Raw genomic sequence first — 24563 nt, 5'->3', positions numbered from 1 at the left:
GTTGAGTAATCAAACACAAATACTTGGTTTTGGGAAGTTAAATCCAACAAAAATACTTGGTTTTCCTCTAATCGGTCTCAAAACAAAGAGGACTAAACCATGACATGTTAAGGCAGAGCAGCTGCAAAAGTCATCAGATCTTACAGTCCTCAGCTGTAACCCTGAGTTCATGAGGTCTCTTCTCCATGCAAGGTGACTCTGCAACATCGCAGCTTTTTCTCCGATGAGCTGGAGTCTTGCAGTTCGCCTCTGTTTCCAAGGAAACCTCGCTATTGAGAGGCTTGCGACTTCAAAGCCATTTCCACAGCTATCCAGATACTGTACAAAAATATCAGGAAGACTTGCATTCAGAGCGTATTACAAAAAGCTGCAACGGCCTGCTTACAGCAAAGGACATCATTTGAAGGAGACCAAAGAAAATCTAGAGCTGAATTAATCAAAAACGCGGACGGTCGCTGTGGGAATATGAAGTATTCAAGTAATGTACAAGCCTAAACGCTCCTCTTACACTGAAGGTCTTCTCGTTTTAGAAACACTTCAGGCAGTTGTTTCTTATGCAAATGTTTGCAGTAGCAAGAGCATTTTGAATAATTTCGAGAGCTCTAACTTAAAATGAGCAATCAATTTCTTGAAAAATAAAAATTGTACATTAAACTAACTGTTTATTTAGCATTTCGCATTATGCATGATAGTGATCTTACAAGCGAAATAATTCCTTGTGCACTTCTCACTTTCGCACCACAACATAAGCAGATCCTCATCCGGTGGGATGCACTACTCTAACAAGAAGCAAATATACCAATACCAGTCACAATAATGCTACATTTGGATGCTCCTGTAGGAATAAACCATCTCATCTGCATTCAGTTATTGAATTAAATAATCAATTTAATAAATCAATTTCAGCAATCCGAGGCCTGAAGATGCACCATGAGCAAATTAAAGACCGGCTGACCTACTGTGACAGCACTGCAATACTTAAAGCACAGAGAAACCCTGTGTTTAATGGATGTTAAAACCAGACGAATTAAAACGGCTCATATTCTTCACCTTCTGAAGCTCAGCTTGCTTCTCAGACTTCAAAAACAGTCACGGCACAGTTCACCAATTTTACTGCATATGCTCTGTGTTACGGCCTGTCTACATCACACTCACCTTGTGAGCAGATCTTAGATCTTCGCTGTAGTGTGTGTGTTGTACTTCATGTAGAAGGAGGGGGGGGGGGCTTAATGACTGATCCATGCAGCTGTGTTTGATCCAGGGGAAATACACATTAATACGCAGCAGATGTGCTTCTCCATATGTCTCTCTTCCTCGCTCACACATATACACAAACACAGCCTCAGGTCAAAAGATTGATCTGGCTGTTAAAGGAAAGGGACTACAACAATAGCTTTTTAAGAGCTGCACAGCACACAAAGCATGCAAAAACTGGCCAAAATATGCAGAAACACAAACAAATGCATTAAAGATGAAATACAAAACAAACAGGATGCTCCTGCACCCAGTTTTAAAAGTTCCCCCCTTCATTTTGGAACAAAACAACGTTCATGCTTTACCCATGTGTGTTAAAAACATTTACAGCATTGCAGAATTTGCTAGTTGAAAAACAACTCATTCTCATGTTGTTCCAAAGCTGTACAACTTTCTTCTGTGGAACACAAACGAAGGTATTTTGAAGAATGTTTTAATTGGATTTCAAGATATTCCGACCACAAATACATTCCTAGAGTTGAGAAAAGGGCAACCAGGACAAAGATATGGCCAGAAAGCTTTGCCCAGCCGTGTCAATGCCACTGATAGTTTTCCAAGGATAGGAATCTGACACAGCTTTTCCCATAAACCCTTGGAGCCGGACTGACACATTGATAGAGATTGACAGGCCTCGTCCCGACCTATGAGGAAAAACACCACACTCTTCACCATGACTGTGGTTCACTGGTTCGCTCAAGTAGCATAAAAATGCTTTCCACCACAGTCAGCACTCCATCAAGTCATGCAGTTTTCCAAAGTTCTGTGTCATTTCAACATGGAAAAACACTAATAGAGTGAAGATTTATATCTGGCCTTTCATTGTGAATGACAAGACCACCTAGCACACCTTGAATGGCGTGGTATTCATTATTTAGCAACGCAAGGAGACACCGCTACAACCAGAACTGTTTCCCTGTAACTAAAAGTCTTCTTGAGGAACACAAAAATACTGGAGCTATTCTGATCAATTTTTCAAAAAACAAACAAAAAAAAGCATATTAAAAACATTTTATATTCTTTTTTTTTCTCCATAGTTTAGCTTATGATTTCGTCATTAACTGTTACAAATGGGTAGCAGCTGTGAGCAAGCATGGAGTAATACTGCTGATGTAAGAACTGAGCCTAAATCCTCTTTATTAAAACAAGACTTCCAGTCTAAACGAGAAGAAAGGGACACTCTAAGGTAACATTTCAGTCAGGTGATCATTATTTTGAGCTATCGAATTGAGCAAGCAGCAACTTTTCTTGAACTATCATCATAGACTGAATTATCATCCAAATTGTCTTGATCTTTAGCTCAATAAACAAGGGAGAGAAAGGAATTACATGAAGAATTTAGATTAATGGAAAATAAATGGTTGGTCAATTGACAAGCTCGGCTCATAATAGAACGTACATTTATTGAGGTTCGACAGTGGTAAGCTGGCTTTATATCCACCAGTGAACCATGAATCATTAGCAATCAAAATGATGATGGAAACATGGATTCAACAGAGTGTCAATCAATGTTTGGTTCTTTATAAAGAACATCCATGTGAAACAAACTTGGGCCTTGTTTATAAAACATTCGTCACTCAAATGACCAGAAACTTGCACCAACCCGGAAGTAAGATTTTCAGAACAGAAATTCTCTGTCATTCTTCTAAATTATTTTTTTAAACTTTGGCCATTTTAGCATGAGAATCCATCTCTTTAACACTCTGAACAACTCTGAATACATAAAACACCATTGTACCCCCCCTTTATACACCATAAAATGCAGAGATTTATATGAACATTTTTGTTTTGAGTCACATCCATCCATCTATCTATTTTTATATATCAATAAATGTCAACAAATACAGTCTATTGTAACTATTTTGTATATTGCAGTCCTGTCCCTCAGTCTCAATATAAGCCTTTCAAAACCAATAAACAGAAGTTCATTCAATTAGCATTGCTTCACAATCTAAAGACAAACACGAGAGAACCCAGTAGAGCTGTAACAGCTCACATAACAATTATTTGATCTGCATAACCCTCCTGTGCTAGTCCCAGAGGTGCAACTCACAGGTACCCATTTTTACAAATGAAATGAATAAAGTCACCACAAAAGATATTTAATGGCGATGCTCACCCTTCTAGTGTTATCCAGGACAAGGGGGTCGGGCCGGCCGTAGTTGGGAGGGTTGGCGTGGGGATCATAGCCCAGCTTGGCCAGCATGGGGGCGATGACAGGCATGTCCCGCAGCACATCTGGGGGGATCTTACCCACCCATTTGGATAAGGCCTCCACGTTGACAGGCTTGATCACCTGATCTGTAGATCTCTCTACCCTGTGGAGCAAAAGAAGTGTGTCAATGGAGCAGAAACGTGCAAATTCTTAACGCAGTGAACTTATTGGGTCTAATTAGATCAAGTAATACAATTAAAGAAAGCTGTAGGCTATGATATTTAAAAAAACTGCCTTTCATTTGGATGATCTTGGAGAGAATGAATCACATTTCATATATCACTCTTATCTTTGTATTTGATTGAGGTACAATGACACTGATGGATGTTTCTAGATTTGCTAGTCTGGCAGAGTTTCAATGGCTTTATGCTGATATAAATGAACTTACCGGTTTTATTGAACTCCAATAAATAATTAAAGTCTGGGTTTTACTGCTTAAGGTAGTGCATTTTCCACTTTCTAACTCGCTAAATAAGCTGCTTCCATCAACGTGTGTGGATTCAAATTCGCAGAGATATTAAAAATGAATCAGGCATTATGTCACACCCTAGGCAAAATATTCAAATGTCTGAAATGAAATATTTATAAAGCTATAAAAAAACAGTAGAAGTCAGGTTTTGTTGAGAGAAAACACATAGGAGTGGCTTACTTGTTAGGAGAGTATATTTTACCAATCACTGATATTTGCATAGGGATCAACCTTTTTTCCAAGAAAATTGGAAAATCTACTGGACGCCCATCATTATTCTCTTATGACAGCATATGGGAACTACAAATATTGGGTCAATCCCACAAAGCCAAAGAAGAAAGTCAAGAACATATACAGGTTATACTACCCTTGACAGTCAAAAGAAAATAAATTATATTTTGCATTGATATTGTTTTCTTGAAAATTAAGCAAATTATCACATTGCATCCCCTTGGAATTATAAGGTTCTATCTGCATTCCGAGTAGTTTTAAGATATTGAGCTCCAAAGTTTTTGCATTCCATTCGACTGCGTAGACAGAACCTTATTGTTTTTTAAATAAAAATCCCATAATGTATACAACATAAAAAATATCTATCACATAATGTAAATAAGTTGTCACAGAATAACAATATGGGAATGGGAACTAAATTTGGACAAAAATGTCAGACAGAACCTTATAATTCCAAGGGGACGATTTAGTGATACTCATGCTGGCATGCATGGGAGTGTGTCTGCATGTGCACGTGTTAAAAAAAGTGAACGGCCAGCAGTCAGTGTGACAACTTGACTCATCATGCCTTCTCAAACATCTCACAGAACTGTGACAGGAAGTGATGTGAAGTCCAATCCTGTTCCACCAACTGTTTTTTCAGACAGCTTGTTTCAATGAACACGCTTCACCAGTTTGTTTACATAATCACGCCATGACATCACGTACAAACAATGTTATAATTAAAGCACTTAATGATGTGAGATGATGATGATGATTACAAATGATGATCATATCAACAGCTCATCAATTTCAGCCATGTCTGAGTCTGAACTGTTTTCAGTGACTCCAGAACTGTTGAAACCATTAAATGACTCTTGACTCGAGAGAGAAGCGCTGTTAGTATACTACAGTTGACACAAGAACTACCACCATTGGATCTTTGGGAAAATATAGGAAATATTTCCAATGTTTTTGTATGCTTTTTTTAAATCATACATGCTGTTCAGCAAAAGACACCCAAAACATACATTCTGCCCCACCTTAAAGAAACCTTCGTCAGTCGTGAAACAGTTTGCATGTTGGAACTGTTCAAATGACTGTTCTTGTCAGTTCAGTGTGCTTTTGGACTAACTGGAGCACTGAATGAGTTTGCAAAAACCAGCATCATTGGACACAGGCTCATTTAGAGTCTGAAGACATATGCTCTTCTTCATAAATACAAACTTAAGGTCTAATACTTTGTAGTGTGTGTATTTGGCAATCTAAAAGCCTTAAGATGAAGGACATCTAATCCTTGTCTCCTCTTATTCTTGGAATGTAGGAAGACTGCAGTCTAGGAGTTGAATGCACCTTCCCATCACACCCTCAGCGTTAGAGACCTGCCTTTTTCCCCAGGCACCACAAGCTCAGTTTATACTGGCAAGCTGCTCCGCTGTACATTTCATTGTTCAAGTCCCTGGCCGACGCAGTCCTTCACTTCTATAATCCATTTACATTGGAATTGCACGTCGGCTGCAATGTGATTAATAGATTTACTGTTTCCCAGGACAGTAAGCACTGTTTTCTTTCTTCGCTGCAGTTATTTTCCTCAGCGGAAAACTCAAAATCATTCCTTGAAAAACAGAAAAAGCAGGCACACATAAGCGTGGACAGGAGGAAAAGCAATTTCTGACAGCCTGGCAGTGGATGCGTCATGCCATTCTCTAGAAAATAACATCCTCTGTTCAGCAGTTGCTATGGCCCACACATGCCAAACACACAGTCTGCCTGCGCTGACACTAATTGGTATGAATCTCTTTATGATACACAGCTGACACCCTCTGAGGTGAGATTTGCATCTGTAAGCTTTGTAAAAGCACAAATGCTGTATGAATGAGAACAGCGGGGATGTGTTGTTGCAGTAGCCACAGAACAATGATGCGGATAAGCTGTTTGATTTAACCAGAAGTGCTTAAGCTAATATCCCAGATTTCAAGACGAGAGAGGAATTACAAATTACAGCAGTGAATACCGCATGACAATGATGACAAGATGCCAATGCTTTATTTTAAACTTCAAGCTAATGCATTAGTATTATGTTTAACACGGCTTGTCCTGCCAGGCGTTTTGACAGACGCATGAGTTATTTAATGTGGGAGATATTTTTCTTCAGCATAAAAAACGCATTTTATGGTAATATCCTTTTCTGTAAATGTTACATATTGACGTGAATGTTTCTATTTTTGCATTAAGGCTCGTCCTGACAGTCTGTGTTAAGCTTCAGACTCCACTGAATGAGAACGGAATTCAAATTCAGCATAAAAATATTAATTTTGCTGATATATCTGTTATACAGTATATCTATATCTATGATAGTAACTGTAAAGGGATAACGGAGTGTGATTAAATATAAATGTAAGACATTACTTATATTTACAGAATAAAGAAATGACAGTAACAGGTTTCTGTGCTCAAGAGTGAATGTGTGTTCCTGCAGAACATTCTTCTTATCTCTTAACACTGAGATTGTTTTTTTTTTACTATCTCCATCATTATTTCCATTTCTAATACAGGGAATTAAACTGTCCTTTGTCCATTTGTCCGTTTAAACTGTCCATTTAAACTGTGCTGCACGTTTGTTTGAAGGACAGCATTTTGCAGGATGTGGAACAGTGTGTTTTGTCAACAAAAAAGAGGGTTTTGATCCAATTAATTGAAAAATAGTTAGTTGCAGCCCTAAATGTAATCATGAAAATCTTATACTCCCATATATCCCAGAGAAGGTGAGTACCTTCAGTGTGTGTTCACCACCCACGGCCCATATGTACAGTAACTGCTCCAACAGCAACACAAATCACCATGCTGTCTATAAACGGCCGGGTTTGAAAGATGGAAGAGATGATTTAACTCTGCTACTGCAACATCCATTACTCCACAGCAGGCGCTATATGAAAGCAGACACTGCATATGTCATAATATGATGACGCAGAGGGTGGCAATCCACTAGATGTTTTGCCGCACTCACTGAATACAAACACGCTGCCCTTTTCTCGCCATATTGTGAGTACAAAAACACACACATATGCATTTGTAAGGTCATGCAGAGCTCCCTTCTGGAAGAGTGGCTTAATGGTCTTAATGGCTGTTTGTCAATTATTCATGGAGGGCGCTAGAGCTTTTTAGCATGGCGGTGTATACTAAAGCCAAATAACTGAGCTACATGGGCTGCTCGTACTAATGGCCAGTTCTCCAGTCACTTAAATCATGCATTCAGAATTTATGTTTATGGGCAGGTCCATGTCTGGTGGAACATCTGTAGGTGGTGAGCTGCTGATCAATAGCAAAAAAACAGATAGAGACCCCGTGCTAACAAATCTAAGTGCAGAGAGGCGAATCCCTGGCAGGTGTTGTGTGCCAAATTTAATGGACTTTTATTTGTACGTACCCTCTGGGATAAAGGGCGGTTTCAGTGTTTATTACGAGCCATTAGGACCCTAAAGGCTTCCCTCTGCCTAAAATCATATCAGTGCCTTTTCTAAAAAGAGCAATGGTGGTTTAGTTCCCCTCAAGGATTGCAGAACCATGAAGGCTTGAGCTGGCATACTTTTTCTGATGCATGCAAGGAGAGCAAAGACGCCTCTTTGGCCGAGTCCTACAGAGGAGCTGCTCTGCTGGGCTGCACCATCATGAGAGGTGTTCTTGCATCTGAGTGATGAAAAATGTATGCATGTGTGCCCAATGCTAATTTATATGAGGCCTTTAGAATGAATGTTACACAACAGGCCAAACAGCTTTGTCATTGATCCATTTAGGCTTAACTACATAGAATAGAATATCCCTGCTCTGATATGCCATTTCGTTTACAAATTATGAAAGTATATAACTGCTTATCGTAGTAACAAGTGGCAGTAACATTTGTAGTGGACTTCTTTTATATTATATTCAACAGTCTGAAAAGGGTACAATAAATTTACCTTTATCCATTAGTAAAAACTATTTATGAAATCTTATTAAGAAATAAGTCTCTCAAAATAAGTCTCTCTCTTGAAAAATCATGCTGTACATGTGTATGTACACACATACACATAATCCACAAAATATACTTTGGTCTTTATTCAGAAATGCAAATATACCCCCACCCCCTTCCCCTTATAATGCATCCATATGCAAGTTTGAGACCTTCCGTTATTTGAGTTGAATCTTACTAAAGGATCAGTTGATCCAGTTCACGAAACAGGTGTGAATAACCCATTCACAAACCAGTTTATCTCTAGTTTATCTCAGCTGACTGAATTAATAATCTAGTCACAGTTTTTCAAGTGACTGAAACAGGTTTAGAACAACTTAGTGTAGATAACAATAATTCATTTTTAGGAAAACTATCCCTTGACATCTCACTGGAGGCGAAGACGGTCAATGAATAATAACTTTAAACTCTCTTCATTTCTAATAGATGGAACAAAATGCATATAAATGCATATATGATAATTTTATGTTTTACAAAACTTGACAGCCAGAGTTACAATTATACTTGGGGAAAAAAAATGTCAAGGATACTATAACTATGCTAAACAAACTTTAAAGAAACACATATCTATTATGCATCTGCAGTGAGCTGCAATATAATGCTCCCTTTTATAATGAGCATTTGTTTCTTATCAATGTAGACAGCGTGCTGAAGTATGCATGTGTTACTGTCTGGACGCAAGAAGACAAGCTCCATCCATCCCTCCTCCATCTCTCTCCTGAGGGCTAGGTTAAGATCTCAGTCTCTCAAGTTCACTGTCACTGAGACGTGACAAACAGCAGTACTGCTCACTTAGCGTTCATTAAGGATTTTTATGGATATCCAAATCAGTCAGCCAATCCTCCACAGAGCCCACTGAAGGACAGGAACAGGGATCTTGTCACTAGAAGGGCTCTAGTTAATCTAACAGAGCCTGGTTTGGACTCACTGGAGCAGACACAAGAAGCACTCAAGTCTTGCCTCAGGACACATGGGATATGGGTGCAGAATAACAACAACAGTACAATACCTGTTGAAGTCACCACAGATCCTCCTGTGAGAGTCTTCCTACAGAGCCGCATAAATCTCCAGCAATTCAATTCTGATCAAGCAACAGAAAAAGGCATTAAGGATGCTGCAATGGTAATAATACAGAGGCTGCCAGAAAGGAGAGTTGGGAAGCGAGTCCACAGGAGAGGAGTAATGAATGGCCGTATTTAACATGACAAACCAAGGTGGATGTCGTATGTCCAGATTACAGTACATTCACACTACACTAATTCATTCTATAAAGAACAAACTTTTTTTAATGGATGCAAAGTTCATTTCTTAAATAAATGTAGCATCTACTCTAATAGCACACCTAACCTCAGCAAACCACATTATTCATAATTTAAACTGAAGTATAATAGCTACGCTTTGAAATTTTAGAAAATCTCTAACAAAGCAGTAACACAATGGCGTAAAACAGTTTTCTTATGATAATATCATGATAATATCAGAAGCTTTTCTAGGAAAAGGGGAGTCGAGTTCTGAGTGATTTACTCTTTTCATTGAATGTGAAAATTGAAAATAAATCATTGATTCAGGAAAGGTTGAATCTGTCAGTGTCATCGCACAAGCATCCACTTGTCCATTCAGTGGCTAATGATACTGTGTGTCACTGAGCCCTTCATTATGTGGTTCTGGAAGAATAACACGAGTGTTCAGCAGCTGAGGTGTTTTTAACTCATCCCTTTCCTGTTCCACAACAGACCTTATTCACTGCTTTTATTGACAGCACTCTTTTCTATTAAACACTTTTAATTGTGTGCCCTTCAGCTTTCCTCGAACTGTTCAGAGGAGCGGACATAGAGCATAAAATAACAGCAGCCACCAATAACACGCTGAATGCTCAAATCTCAATCCCTGCTTTAATACACAGACAAGGAGATTGTGACCTCACAACTTGATGTAGTTTGCTTTATAGTCTCGACTTAGCTTACAATACAAAAAAAGATTTAAAAGGTACATGCTTAAAGAAAAGCAGTGATGATACAATGACCCATTGAGATCTTAACTCTGTGCTGTCTTATCTAAAGTAAGACTGTACCATGTATTTAAAACTATTTTGTTTGCAATCCAAAGTTAAGCAAGATTCACAAGTGTGAACACAAATTAGGTTTTCGTAAGCCAAGCCAGTACACCAGTTTCACACCCCCTCCTTGTGTCATGACGTGAGAATGGTTGTCTCCAATTTCAAAATGAAAAATGTAAAAAAAGAATTTTGCACCATTTCTCAATTTTCCCTGATGTCAAATTTATTTTGCATTAAAAATCTAAAAATGTTGATTATATTTCTAAATATTTTACAAATTTCCCAGTTAAAACATTGGGAGGTAAAAATTATTGTTTATCGCTGTACTGAACATAAAAAATGATAACATGTCATTGTTTAGTGAAAAAAGTTCTCACTGTATTTTACTTCTAATTTACTTGCAACTACATTAACTTTGTATTTTGAATCATCATTTTAAACTATTTAAGAGCAAATACTGTATATAAAAAACAAACAACCTATATAAAATAGTCAAAAGGCCAAAAAAAAAAAAAATTCTTGTTGTTATATTCCCCAACTCTTATCTAAAGGAAGTAATGAGGACTGAAATAGGAAAGAGAGAGGATGGATATCTTGGAAGGTCAGAACAAGTATGCAGTTCACCCAGCTCACGGATATTTGACAGACCACAGATGAAAGACAGACCAGAGATGCTTTGAGAACAAAGAGGGGAAAGAAGTGATATGCTACTGCATCCAAATAATGTGGGCCCCCTCTGACCAGAAGCTTTTTATAAAAAAAAAATGGACACAAGACAGAGGCCAAATTTCTTCAAAGTACATAAAGAGGCTGATTCATGGGTTAATGATGGTGGCCCATTGTGCTTCAATGACTTGTAGCAGTCCATGTGTATATCTAATACACATCCACACCACATGACCAAAACCAAAAGTTTTTTTTTTGTGTAGTGATTAATGAAACAGTGTCTAACCTTGTTTTGTTCTTGAATATGTAACTCCCTGAAGTGCAGAAACAAATTACCTCTGATAAGCATTTGACAACGGGGTTGCATTTACAAAAACAGCTCAATTTAGCAAACTATGTTCACACGTGGCATCTTTTTTGAGCCGCTAAGACAGTCCTTTCATTATACATAATTTTTTCCTATATTGAAAAAAAATAAAAAATCATCAGGACTCATGTTCCAACACGCAACAACAGGGTTTTTTTTTTGCTGCAGGAATGTTGCCGGAGAACTACACCCTTCATTTAGTCTATTCAGGGCATGAACTGTGCTCATAGAAGCTGCAACACAACACATTGTGGTCAAACAGGACGTGAACACAACTGCACCCTAGGAATTATCAACATCTTTTCAGCCACAACAGAAAATAATGCATCACTGGTCAGTGAGAATTTTAACACATCTACAGTTCTAGTCTGACAGAGAGAAACGCCCACACACATCTGCACATACACATAAATGAACACAAAGTGTTGTTTATGTTTGGAATAGCAGACTACCGTACAAATCTGACTATTTCTGCAGTATTCAGGATGTGTGAAGAACACATAATGACTTTGTGATTTTAACTAGTTTAAAGCTGATGAAACCGCAATGACAAACAGAAGAAACACTGTGTGCAACGAGACAGTCGGAAGGCTTTTTAATCTACAAATCGTCATCATTAAACACAGATTTACTGTAGTAAAATTAATTTAACTGTGGTATTGTGGCAGAAATGTGGGATATTCATATTGATTTGTATTATATTATTAATGAAGACATTAAATACATGTATTAAAGAAGTAATATATTATAAATACATGTATTTAGACTACCTAGAAAGCAGTTAAATTTTTACCATGCTATATGTGTGATTTTTACTGTGGTTATCATGATCTAAATTTATGCTACTATCGAAGACCAATGGTTAATTTTAATAAACCCCAAACATTTGAATGATTACATTTCACCATATAAAAATGAGGTTGTTACAATTTTTAGAGATTTTACTGTTTTTGATACTTAAGTTTATATCTGCATCCTGACTCAAGCTGCTGTCAAATGTGCACTATTTATAAAAAATGCTAAAAATCTGTATTTCTGTATTAAAATAAAATAAATATGCGGGTCATGTGAAAGCTATGTAGTATACGTCTGTTTGAAACAACATTACACGTGCTGTTTCACACCCTTTTTTTCGGAAAAACAAAAAAATAGACGCCCGTAAGCTTTCCACTAGTATGCCTAGTGTGACACAAATGGCTGGTGACATAAATTAGATAAGATAACTGAAGCAAGCTTAAATAATCCAGATGGCTCATAAACATAAAATACTCATGCTGAATGTCGGGCTCAAAATCCTGCTTTGGCTTTTGCAAGAAAACAATTATAGCTCATTTAAATCCGAAAGAAAGACCCTGACCCAGCACAAAGTAAACTAGTCAACAAGTCAACGGCACTTACTTGGAGAGCGAAACGCCTCCTGCTTTCCCAATCAGCTCCTCGTGGTGTAGAACTGCATCATTCCAAGGAATGTTCAGGAATTTCAAAAGCGTTCTCATCCACTTTTCTGGATGCAGGACGAGCTGTTCGTAGTGCATGGGCAGGCACTTGTCCGCTGCCTCCAGGCACTGAGAGTACATTGTCTCTATGGCCCGGTTCCACTTTGTCAGGCAGTCCCGGTAGCTGCTCAAGTCAAACCCAGCGATTGTGACTTTACGGGAGATCATTGAGTGGACGGACGCCCTGCCGTCACGGATCATGAGGATGAACTTAGCATGGGGAAAGATCTTAGCCAGATAAGCGAGTGATTTAAGAGCAAACGGGTCTTTATTACACAGGAAGTTGGCCGGTTCGCCATGTTTTACGATGATCTCCAATAGGAAAGCTTGCATGGCTGAGTCCAAGACCTCGTCTGTTACTCCAGCTTCATCTAGTCGCATTTTCTCCCGGTTGGAGCGGCTCCACATCTGCTTCATGGCCAGAATGCGTGGGATGACACGGGTCTCTTCTCCACAGCGCACTTCGGGGTGAGCGTCCATCATGGCCCGCATAAGAGTGGTGCCGCTGCGAGGGACGCCACCGATAAATATAAGAGGCATGTCTTTATTGTAGATGAAGGGGGTGCTGAGGTTCTGGCCCGTGCGGAGGGTGGTGCGCAGGCTGCTCACCAGCAGCGGGCTGCGCTCCTCTATCCGGTGGTGGCACTCCATGGCGTGCCGACCCAGGTAGAAGACCGTGACGGAGCTGATGACCAGGCAGGCCACCAGTAAATTCTGTTTCAGCTTGCCAATCATCTTGGGGGTGAGCTGGAGGGCTGGTCGAGGAGCCAGGGGTGAAGTGAGACGGGGAAAAAATAGAAAAAGAAATGGTGAGGTTGAGGTGAAAGCCCGAAACTCAGGACTGGCCGCGACGGAGCGAGTGGAGGCTGGGATCTGCTGTACGCAGCTCTCGTGGAGTACCTGAATCCATCAGGCCTGAAACACAACAGAACAGATCATTCACTCAGCCTCATATGAATAAAGCATGTGTGGGTCAATGACAAACAAGAGTGTCTATTATAAACACACACATTTCCTTACACCTTCAACATATGTGACCCTGGGCCCTGGTCTTAAGTCGCAGGAGTATTTTTTTAGCAATAGTCAAAAAAACATTGTATGGGTCAAAATTATCGATTTTTCTTTTATGCCAAAAATCATTAGGATATTAAGTAAAGATCATGTTCCATTAAGGTATTTTGTACATTTCCTAACATAACTATATCAAAACATAATTTTTGATTAGTGATATGCATTGCTAAGAATTCATTTGGACAACTTCAAAGGCGATTTTCTCAGTATTTAGATTTTTTTGCACCCTCAGATTCCAGATTTAAAAAAATTGTATCTCAGCCAAATATTGTCTGATCCTAATAAATGAGTGCACACATCCATTAACAATTTGTGTTGTTTTGGTATTTATTTTTTTTTCAAGGTCAAATTATTTTATTTCATATACATTTTATATATTAAATGTATCTAAAATTCAAATTTATATACTGACCTTGAGCTAATATATTGACCTTCAGCACAGTCATAAGAGTCTACTCAGATTTGGTTTTTAAATAATAAGTAAAGTTTCAACAACAAAAAAAAGCCAGAAGGACATAAAAATTTAAAACAAGATAATCATATGAGAAATGCATATTCAAGTCATTGTTTTCATGAATTGCATTAAAAAAAAAAAAAAAAAAAAATATATATATATATATATATATATATATATATATATATTAGGGGTGTAACGATACGCGTATTCGTATTGAACCGTTCGGTACGACGCTTTCGGTTCGGTACGCGGTACACATTATGTATACCGAACGGTTCGTTGGACTAATTCATTATATTAAAAAAAAAAAAAAAAAAAAAAAAAAAAAAAGAGAAATATAATGATATGCGTTCAACAAGGTAGCCCAATAACCCAAACGACGTAACAGGCAACGCCCCTGACACTCCCGAAGAAGAAAAAAACACCAACTTATATGTTTATGTTAGGCTACTCAGTCAGGCGCTCGCTCACTCAGTACGCGCTGAAGGCTCGTTGCAAAATGGCCAATGCGTTTAACAGACTAGAAAAAGAAGATCCTCCAGTAACCAACAGGTCTGGTGTTTGGGTGCACTTTGGATTCCCTTTAAGCTATAATGGTGATGGCAAGAGAGTGGTGGATAAAAAAACAACGGTATGTCGCATCTGCAACATGACAGGGTACACCAGCGGGAATACAAAAAAAAAAAAAAAACACCAGCGGGAATACTACTTGAAACATGTCAACTCATTTACGCCGACATCACCTTATTGTGTCAGTATCTGGGAAAAGACGAAAAAAAGGAGAAACATGCACGCAACAAACTATCCCTGCAGCATTTAGACACCGGTATTATAGCTTACAGGGAATCCAAAGTGCACCCAAACACCAGACCTGTTGGTTATTTTAGGATCTTATATTTCTGGTCTGTTAAATGCATTAGACATTTTGCAACGAGCCTTCAGCGCGTACTGAGTGAGCGAGCGCCTTAGGGGCCGTTCACATATCGCGCCTAAAAACGCGTGGAAAACGCTAGGCGCGTCTTTCTCCTCCTTTCCAAAGCGCTCGGGCAGAAGCGCTCATGAGGCGTCTGTCTTTGCTAAGCAACAATGACGTGCTCTCTCCATGAGACGCGGAAATTTCAGCGAATGATAAATGGATTTGCAAGCTCTAAAAATCGCTTGCAGTAGCTCTGCTACTAAATTTATTTCAAAATTGCAATCCATATACAACTGTGAACAGCTGTTCCTTCATCTTGGCTGAGTTTTCAACGTTGTTACGGGAAAGGATGAAGCTGATTGGTTAGTTCTTGTCACATGACCCGCGGTGCGCTTGCAGCATTCTGAAAAGTTGAGATGTTTTTACATTTTGCTGTATCTAAAACGTACCGAACCGAACCGTGACATCAGTGTATCGTATCGAACCGAACCGTGAATTTTGTGAACCGTTACACCCCTAATATATATATATATATATATATATTCAGACAAAAAAAAGATATTATCCTTAAATCTTGTCAATCAACTGATTTATTGATCACAAACAAATATTGCAATCATACACTGCATTAAAATCTAAATTAATACTAGCTGCCCTGTTCATCTCAAAAATGTTTCAAATGAAAGTAAAATAATAAAAAAAAAAGCTTTTAACAAAGCAAACGGACTGAAAAAAAAATGCTACAGATGACAAAAAGTATCCGACTTCAACATATTGGATGATAAGCACAATTGGATTTTGGAGAGCGACACTTGCGAGATATAGTAGTCTGAAATAAGAGACAGATCTGATCTTAAGATTGACTCATATTTCCTCCCACTCTCAAGGTACAGAGAACACATCTCCACCAGCTTCAAGATGTATGACCCTGCAGTCTTTAATTTGCACTGTGCGCTACACAACCTTAAGCAGTGGGTGGCCAACTCAACAGAAGCAGTGCGCATAAAACCACATTGTTCTGGCTCTGGCACGTCGGGTTTGTTACAAGGATTTTCCTGTGCTATTATGTGACCAAAGCGCCGATCAGTGTAGCACAAGTCCGCCTGTGTCATGTACTGTGCTGAAGCACACTAGTAGAGGAGAAACAGCAAGGAAGACTCCCTGGAGTCCATGATGCAAACTCTATTTTTAGATTTCTTAAGTAAATCGGAGCATTGAAGGCCTGTGCACGATACTGTTAGCCATCGCCAATGTCGTTACTAAGGTGTTCTGAATATGTTGCTATGCAGTTGATAAGGTTAAAAAATAAATAAATTACACAGAATAAATTGATAACTAAAAAGATCAAATCTAATCTAAAATAACAGCATACAAATAATCCTAAAATAACATCCCTTTGATATCTTAGCTGATATGATATATTCATAGTCTAATCGCAGTTCAACAGCAATCATAATATTTCTAAAAATAATCGTGGTGTGATTTTATTAGGCCAAATCGTGCATGTCTTAACAAGTTGCAATTATGTCTTGGCACTGCTTTGATAACTTCCAAGTGCAAGTGAAACATTGGCCTGGTGTTTTTTTGTGCAAATTTTCAGCTTTTTTCTTCAAGCTCTTTGAAATTCTGGCTGTCAAATATATGTACACAAATGGACTCCAATATGATAATTTGCTCCTTTCAAAAACTACTATTTAAAACAAGGTCACCTGTAGTGTTCATTCCATTACTTACAGGTCTCATGGATTAAGGGAACTAAAGATTTATGAAGGCATTACGACACTTGGCCCATGAGACCCTCTCAATCTTTCCCGTGAAGGAGGTTTCCCACAATGACCCATCTGGGAACCCATCCAATAAACTCTCTTGTGGCACTGGGAATCTGTTCCAAGATGCAGGTGATGGTAAAGTGACCATTAATTCACACAGCTCTGTCCACATAAAAGAGATTATATGCGATCACCATTATTCATTACCGTAAAGAATTTCTTAAAGGGCCAATACTGCATTACCTTCACACCATATGGCGAGAATCCCCTACACTGAGGGACTAAGGGAATCTATTAAGGCTGCAGCGAACAAATTATGATCACCAAAGGTTGTGGTTTCCCTTATAAAATGGATGATTCCCATCCTGGATGCTGATTGGTCAATATAGAATTCCACTGTGTAGCTTAAACACAGTATATAGTCACAACTGATGCAAAAACACCTTTTAATGCTGTGTTTCTATCACTGTGTAACCACAGAGGCCAACTACATCAGGAAAGGATGGCATGTGAACTGGATGGCAAAATAATTTGTTTAATAATACAACATTTCAATGATAGTTCTTGTGGTCCCAGAATAAAAAGAGAGACAGAGATTGAGTGATTCGTATTCACTAAGTTGATAGCTTCAGGGAGGAGTTCGTGCATAGGATAGGATTTGTGTGAAGGATGACACAATTCTTGAGCAAACGGATTTTAGAAAATAAACTCTCACCAGTATAATTTGTCTAATAAGAGGCCATTCACAGAGAACATATTTCTGCATTAAAAACCGTAAAACACATGGCAGCGAATTAAAAAAAAAACATAGAAATTTTAGAGAAAGTTGAACCCTTTTTTAACATGAGTGCCACATTTTTCAAATGCTGTGTCATGCACGAGACACTGCACCTGACACTGAGAAAGTGCAATGGTCAGAAACATTAATATAGTGCATGTTTTCATAGCAATACAATGGAAAAACAGCACAGTGAAATGAAAAAAAAACAAGGTACAGAGACACTTTTTTTTCTCATTTTATCCTAAGTGCCACTTTTATGGAAGTGTCATACATGAGATGTTGCAAACGTGACAAGCCCACAGTCAGAAGTGTCAATCAAGCGCATATTTATGCGTAAAAACAGCACAGTGAATTAAAATGATTAAGACAATACACTCATTATTACTTTAATCCAGCTAAAGTCATACTCTAAGTAACACATATCGAATTAAGATATGTGGAGTATTTCTCTTTTAGTTGCGTTACTAAAGTGCAGTATAGACATGTACACATCTTAATCACACTTATACGTGTAGGACTTTTCACTCTGTGACAGGATACACACATGGCAGTTGTCAACCATCTGACAGCAAACAAAAGAGCATGGCTTCAAGCAAGAAGGCACATTTTTATCGGTCGACATCTGTTTGCACGTACAGCATGACATATACTTAACTGCACTGGAAGCTTTTGTAAAATTACAAATCAAACACCCAAAACTGTATAGTAACGAAGATGAACTGTGTGCTGATATGTGAAATTCTGGAGGGAACGTCAAAGGAATACTCTAAAAGCAACTCATGTAAACACCTTAATCATAATATTGTCTTATTCGGAATAAGGTAAATAATACAATTACTGATGTCCATGTAAACGCTCACTATAAAAGATTTTGAAGGTCAAAACTCAAATTTATGCTGGCTTGCGGCACTGAAATTATTTAGTTCATTCAACTAAAGTACCAATGCCAAAAGACATTAACTTTATAGAATTTAATTGAGCCAACGGAACGTTTTTAATGCAACAAGTCAACATCACGTTCTGTGTTCAATTTGAACGTTACTGCACTATTCGGTTTGCATATAAATTAATACTGTACATTCAAACGGTTTTTCATAGTTTATATTTCTATATTCCTACTATATACTCGCATATACAGATATACATAGACTATATTTAAATTTTTTCATAGTCTACATTTCTATTTTTTCAAAGTCTATATTCCTTCTATATGCTCGCATATATAGACATAGACTATATTTCTATTTTTTCATAGTCTATATTCCTACTCCTGCAGCATAGTTTTTATTATTATGATTATTATGTTTCTATGTATGTTAGGGCTGCACGATTATGACAAAAATCATAATTGCGATTATTAATTACGATCATCACAATTTACATTGAATGATGTTTATACCATTGATTGATGCAACTACACATCGTATTTTTAAATGAAAATAAACAAGCTGAAAAACACTCATGTCAACTATACATCGGATTGGTTTCTTCTTTAAATTATAAAAAAGTTAAAATATGAATGGTATTATAGTGTTATACTAAAAATAAAATTAAAACAATCATGGGAAAAAAAACCTTAAGATAAGCATCTTAAGCACACAGAATAACATAAGTAGACTTTAAACGATTAATTGCCGCTTTGAACAATTACATAATTGCAGCATCCATAATTATAAACGCGATTAGAAATTTGATCAATTGTGCAGCACTAATGTATTTTGTGTCTATAGTCATGTATGTGTGTAAATAGTTTTGGACTTGTCTTATTTATTGTGGAGAGCAAAGTAAGAATTTAATTGCTTGGGGAAACTTGCTTTCCTCACAGGGCATATTACAATAAACGCTTTGAATCCTTTGGATCCTTGAATCTTTAAATTAAACCGTGACATCCTATGAACATCAGCCGCCTCTGATAAGTGCAAGGAACTTAAAGCTCTCTTTGATGGAGAGGGGCCTTGCTCCTGATGGATTTCGTGGCCGCAGGCTGTTAGTGCTGACAGATGGTAAAGAGGAATTCCACACCCAGAATCCTCAGTGTAATGGATGAGGCTCTCCAAAGGAGGAAGTGATGTTCTTCAGGAACATCTTCCCTGAAATGTGTCACAGGATGAGTCACAGTTGCATCCTCTTCCCGGTCTGCTTTAGGTTCAAGCTCACTTATAAAATGTTCATATGCTAGAAACCCATTCCAGTTTATTCCACAGAGGAGAAACGGATCGCAGTTGTTGTGAACACACGAGCTGAGTGGGACTTTTAGACTAGTAAAGCTAATGAGAAGGCTACTGAACAAATGGAAGGAATGGGTGTTATACTCAGTCAGTGACAGACGTTTTAAAGCCAGCATCATCTGGATGTAAATCACTCCACACCACCGAGGAACAGCCTCTTGATTTACTATTGTGGTTAAGCAATGTTTGGTCTCGCGTTTCACATTTGTGAAAGAGAAATCAAGAAGGTGTTGGTATTAAATTAATAGAGCTTCCACACTTCTGTTACGGATATGCTCCGCTGGATTTGACATTGATCTGTTTGGGAATCCTCCACAGGCCTGTGCTGAAACCAGACCACAGCATCAATTAATAAGAAGGAGAGCCCTAGAAGTGCTTCTTTAACAAGACATGAAGGGAGGCTGTATAATCTGGAATGAAGAATGCATCACTGCTTTCGTTTCATTGATGCCTTGGTTTCTCCTAATTGATGTACTTCACACATCGGAGTTCTTCCAAAAATATTCGGAAACAATGTATAACAGTTTTACACAAAAATATTAAACAGCACAATTGTTTTCAAAACTGAAAATAAGAAAATCAGTATATGAGAATAATTTCTAATATACTGACTGAATACTGAAGCCTGTTTTATTGTATTTCTAATCAAATAAATGTAGCCTTGGTTTTAATTTTTAATCTTACTGATCTCAAACTTTTGAATGATAGTGTATATTACCAGCCATATTAGAGATTCATTTAAATGTAATTAGTTTAGTCTTTTTTATTTAATAGCAAGTTTATAATAGTGAGTTTAACAATAGTACATTTTATATACTACATAAAATGGTATATCATTTTAATGTTCTTCATTTTCATCCATAACATAAAAATAATTACAAGCTTATCTGCATCGCCCACATTTTTTTTTACTTTACCACTCTTATTTTTTAAGGAACACTTCAGTATTTATTATAAATTATTTATCCGTGCACATACTTTGTTTAAATTCATGTGTCCTCCAAATTTTTTCAGACTAAAGACTGGTAACACAGAAAAAGACTAACAATTTAGACATGGGAAAAAGATCAAACTCCGTAATCTTGCCTTTCATACAACACTGATCCTTCCTAAAGAGGTCCAATCTGGACCACTTGAACAAAACCCTTCAGAAAAGATATCTCAGAAAATGAAATCCAGCACCGGTGAAGGAGCAACAGACAAAGTGAGCAGGATACTTTTCATTTCAGATATGAGGGCTTCTATTCAAAGGGTGAGGAGAAAATGGGAATATTTGATGTAAAGCAGTTTGTGAGCAGAACCATGCAATCACTCCTGAGTTTGACAGTCATGTGTTGATGGCATTTCTGAACGATTACAAAAGACACAAAAGCAGCGCTCGTGTCACTTGTCAACCATTCCTTAACAATCACGCACACGCACCCACTATCTACCCACCGTCTCACCTGTTAAAGATTTTAGGTAACCTTAATAGAGTTAGGGTTGCACAACATATCTGTCCCATATTTGTAATATTAATCAGTTAATATTAGGGTTTTTAATGCAGGTACTGGTATTATTATTTTGATTACATTTTCCCTCACTTAAAGGGATAGTTCACCCAAAAATTCGTTTCTGTACCCAAAGACTTCTATTGTATTTTTTTTCCATAATGGCGACCAACAGCTGTTTGGTTACACACATTCTTCAAAATATATTCTATGTTCAAGCGAAGAAAGAAATTCATACAGATTTACATCCTAGTATGTAAAATTATTACATTTCATTCTAAATGCATTTTATTTGTTATTTCTGCTTGCACAAAACTGTATAAAGTTTTAATTTAACCTGTAACATCAAATTATCCATGCACTGACTGGTATCAGAATTGTAATATTGATACAATCCCTAAAATACAGCAATGTCAAAAATGTTCCACTAAAACAGTAATCATCTATTGGCCGTTGGCTAAACCTGATTCTGCAATCAAGGCTGAAACAGACACTAGGATACAGAGTGGCTTTGAGGCACTAGCTAATCTGTGACGGTCTTACTTCTTGCGACCTCCAACCCCAATGCTTGCTATAGAAAGCCTTTTAAGATCACATTACTTCATATTAGTATACCACATTTTGACAGCGATATTCTACATTTTGAGAGAGGCTTTTAGGTTCTTGAATGAACTTGAATGAATCGTGCAATACTGAATACATTTTGCAGCACATTTAAAATGCTCTATGACAATGTGGATTTGAGAACCAAAGGGCCTAATCTAATATTCGGATGTACCGACTAAAGTGTTTCATCTAAGACGCTCAAAGTGCGGTGTTGCAGTACTAAAACTGATCTGAAGCAGCAATTCAATCAGCTCACAAGTACATAACCTCCAGAGTAATTTCTCCATAGTTTACATTCAGTACAAATGATTGTACAAAGAATTGGCTGACAATCTTGAAGAAAAAACATCTCAATCCCCACTGCCTTTTAGCGGCTGGGTCAGAACTACCTTCACCATTGGAAGAATCCTCAATGATCATGCAGAGAACCACACAAATGGATAAGGCTTAAAAACTTGAGTGAATGCCCGCTTTAGTCCATAAAGAAGAGACACAGCACCACAGTAAGGTCTTTGTTGAAAGTCCATCATTTCAGGTCTCTGTACACAATCATGATTGCGCAAAATGCAAAGGACAGATCAATATGCAAGTGTTGCACTTATGAGATGAAACCACAAGTGCAGTTAGTGTCACAGCAGATGTGTTAACAAATAGGATTGTTTATCACATATATTTTTTTTATTTTAAGCAGACATTGTAATGGTAATATGACACTAATCTAATGCTCAATATTTAATTCTTAATGAGCAACTAACTTAATGAAATGTTACGCCTTTTCTAAATGAAGCTAAATATACCAATGAAATAAATAAATTAATATAAAAATGTAATAAAATACAATAATTCAAATAAACCTTTTTACATTCATTTTCCCAGAAATGTCAACTTTTAAAAAGTCTATAAGTATAGTCAATTTCAGGGGTTAAAAAAATATTTACAGCTAGAACCCGTTCAAAACCCCAAGGAAATATCAAGAAAACACACACACACAAACACACATACACACACACACACACACACACACACACACAGAAATGAATTCCTGTGTCATACATCACGCCTACAGTAAATCAGTTTCTTTCTTAGATCAGACAAGAAAACCAGCGGACATTCTCGTTGGACTAATGCTTGGCCAAAGCACAACCTCATTACAGTGAAAGGTATTTCTATTGTCCTAAATAATCTTTTGAATCTCAAGGGGCTGTCTGGCCATAAATCCAACATTTGGCTGAAGTAACTGCCTGGCCATGGGGCTACAGACGGGCTCTATGCACAACTGCGAGGAATTCTTTTAATTTGGACACATTATTCGAGTTTACATAATCAGGATGAATAGAAGATGTTAAAGATAGTCTCTTAACTATATAGCCTATTAGTGTTTTTATCTCATTTGGCATGCACACATCAGGGTTTGACAGACAAAGCAGATGGATGTCACTGACAGTTCGGCTGTCGTCCCATAGCCTACAGTTCAATTCAAAGGTTGGCACGTGCCAAGTCCGCATCATTTCCCCCCAGTCAAAACATACGAGACGTTTTTACAATACTCCAAAACTTAAGCTATTCTAAAACAAGGGAAAGGGGTTGTTTAGGTTCTCGCCGAAGGAAAGTAGATTGAGATGCGGCTGGATGTTAATGTAAATACATTGTAACGCAGCAACACTTTTGGGTTATGTGTAAAACGTACCTTGTGCAGTAGATCCGTCAGGACAGACGATGAGTGGTTACATAAGAAATCTTTGTAGTCGAGTACCAACACACAGCCGTGCCATTCGCTTAAGCTGTTCCATTCACCGCTTTAAATGCGACACTCTGAACGAATGGAGGCTGCGGTCACCACAACTGTATCACATCAAAGCGGGTCGCCTTCACTGGGTTGCCAGATGCCCGTCATATCGCCACAACTCCACATGTCTCAGTTTACTGTCTCAGACAAGCAAGACCTGGTTTTGGTGGATTGTAAAATTGCGCAGTTGCATTAAATTATTATTTTAACTATATTGTTTTAAATATAAGTTACTGAGTGGAAATCTCCACTGACTAAATCATAAACAACGGTCTTTCGTCAGGAGCTTTTAGCTCACACAGGCAACACGGTTACTGGTTCACAGTCTGAAGAAATATTTTAATTGCAACACTCCGATTGGTCCAGAGGCTGGTTGACGTTTTGTTTCGACGTATGCTATTGGTTCATATGCGCAGTGGGCTTTAACTCCGCCCTTTTTGGGTGTGTTTTGCGAGAGAGCACCGTGGGTGCACAGGGTCCTTAAAGGGAAAGCACATTGTACGGTTGCCTGAGAAACTACTCTGACTTACTTAATTTTACTTTTTTTCTGGAACAAATGTCTCTGATATGAACAAAGTGAAATATTAAACAAGTAAAATAATTTCTAGCTATATTAATGAGGGAATCATTAAAAAAATCTATTTATTTTATAAATAAATTCATGAAATGTTCAGTATTTTACTTTTTTTTTTATTTTATACACAAATATTGTTTGAACTG

The 24563-nt window shown here is 37.7% G+C and overlaps 1 protein-coding gene across 2 annotated transcripts in view; it reads right to left on the bottom strand.

Annotated features, from left to right (window-relative positions):
* The window catches only part of tpst1 (tyrosylprotein sulfotransferase 1), a 30817-nt gene extending 6688 nt beyond the window's left edge, over window positions 1-24129 (bottom strand). The window contains exons 1-3 of one of the 2 annotated variants that reach the window (XM_052616941.1): window positions 23745-24129; window positions 12642-13654; window positions 3371-3569 (exon numbers count right to left, since the gene is read on the bottom strand). In XM_052616941.1, coding sequence (XP_052472901.1) covers window positions 3371-3569; window positions 12642-13474 — 1032 coding nt within the window. In that variant the 5' untranslated portion in view covers window positions 13475-13654; window positions 23745-24129. The remainder of the gene's footprint in view (window positions 1-3370; window positions 3570-12641; window positions 13655-23744) is intronic. The other variant, XM_052616942.1, reaches the window with a different exon arrangement.
* Window positions 24130-24563: the final 434 nt, after the last annotated feature.

The sequence above is a fragment of the Carassius gibelio genome, chromosome A15, assembly GCF_023724105.1.
Source record: "Carassius gibelio isolate Cgi1373 ecotype wild population from Czech Republic chromosome A15, carGib1.2-hapl.c, whole genome shotgun sequence".
In the NCBI taxonomy this organism is placed as follows: Eukaryota; Metazoa; Chordata; class Actinopteri; order Cypriniformes; family Cyprinidae; genus Carassius; species Carassius gibelio.
Note: the sequence above shows the minus strand (reverse complement) of the source record. Positions and strands in the feature narration are given on the sequence as shown.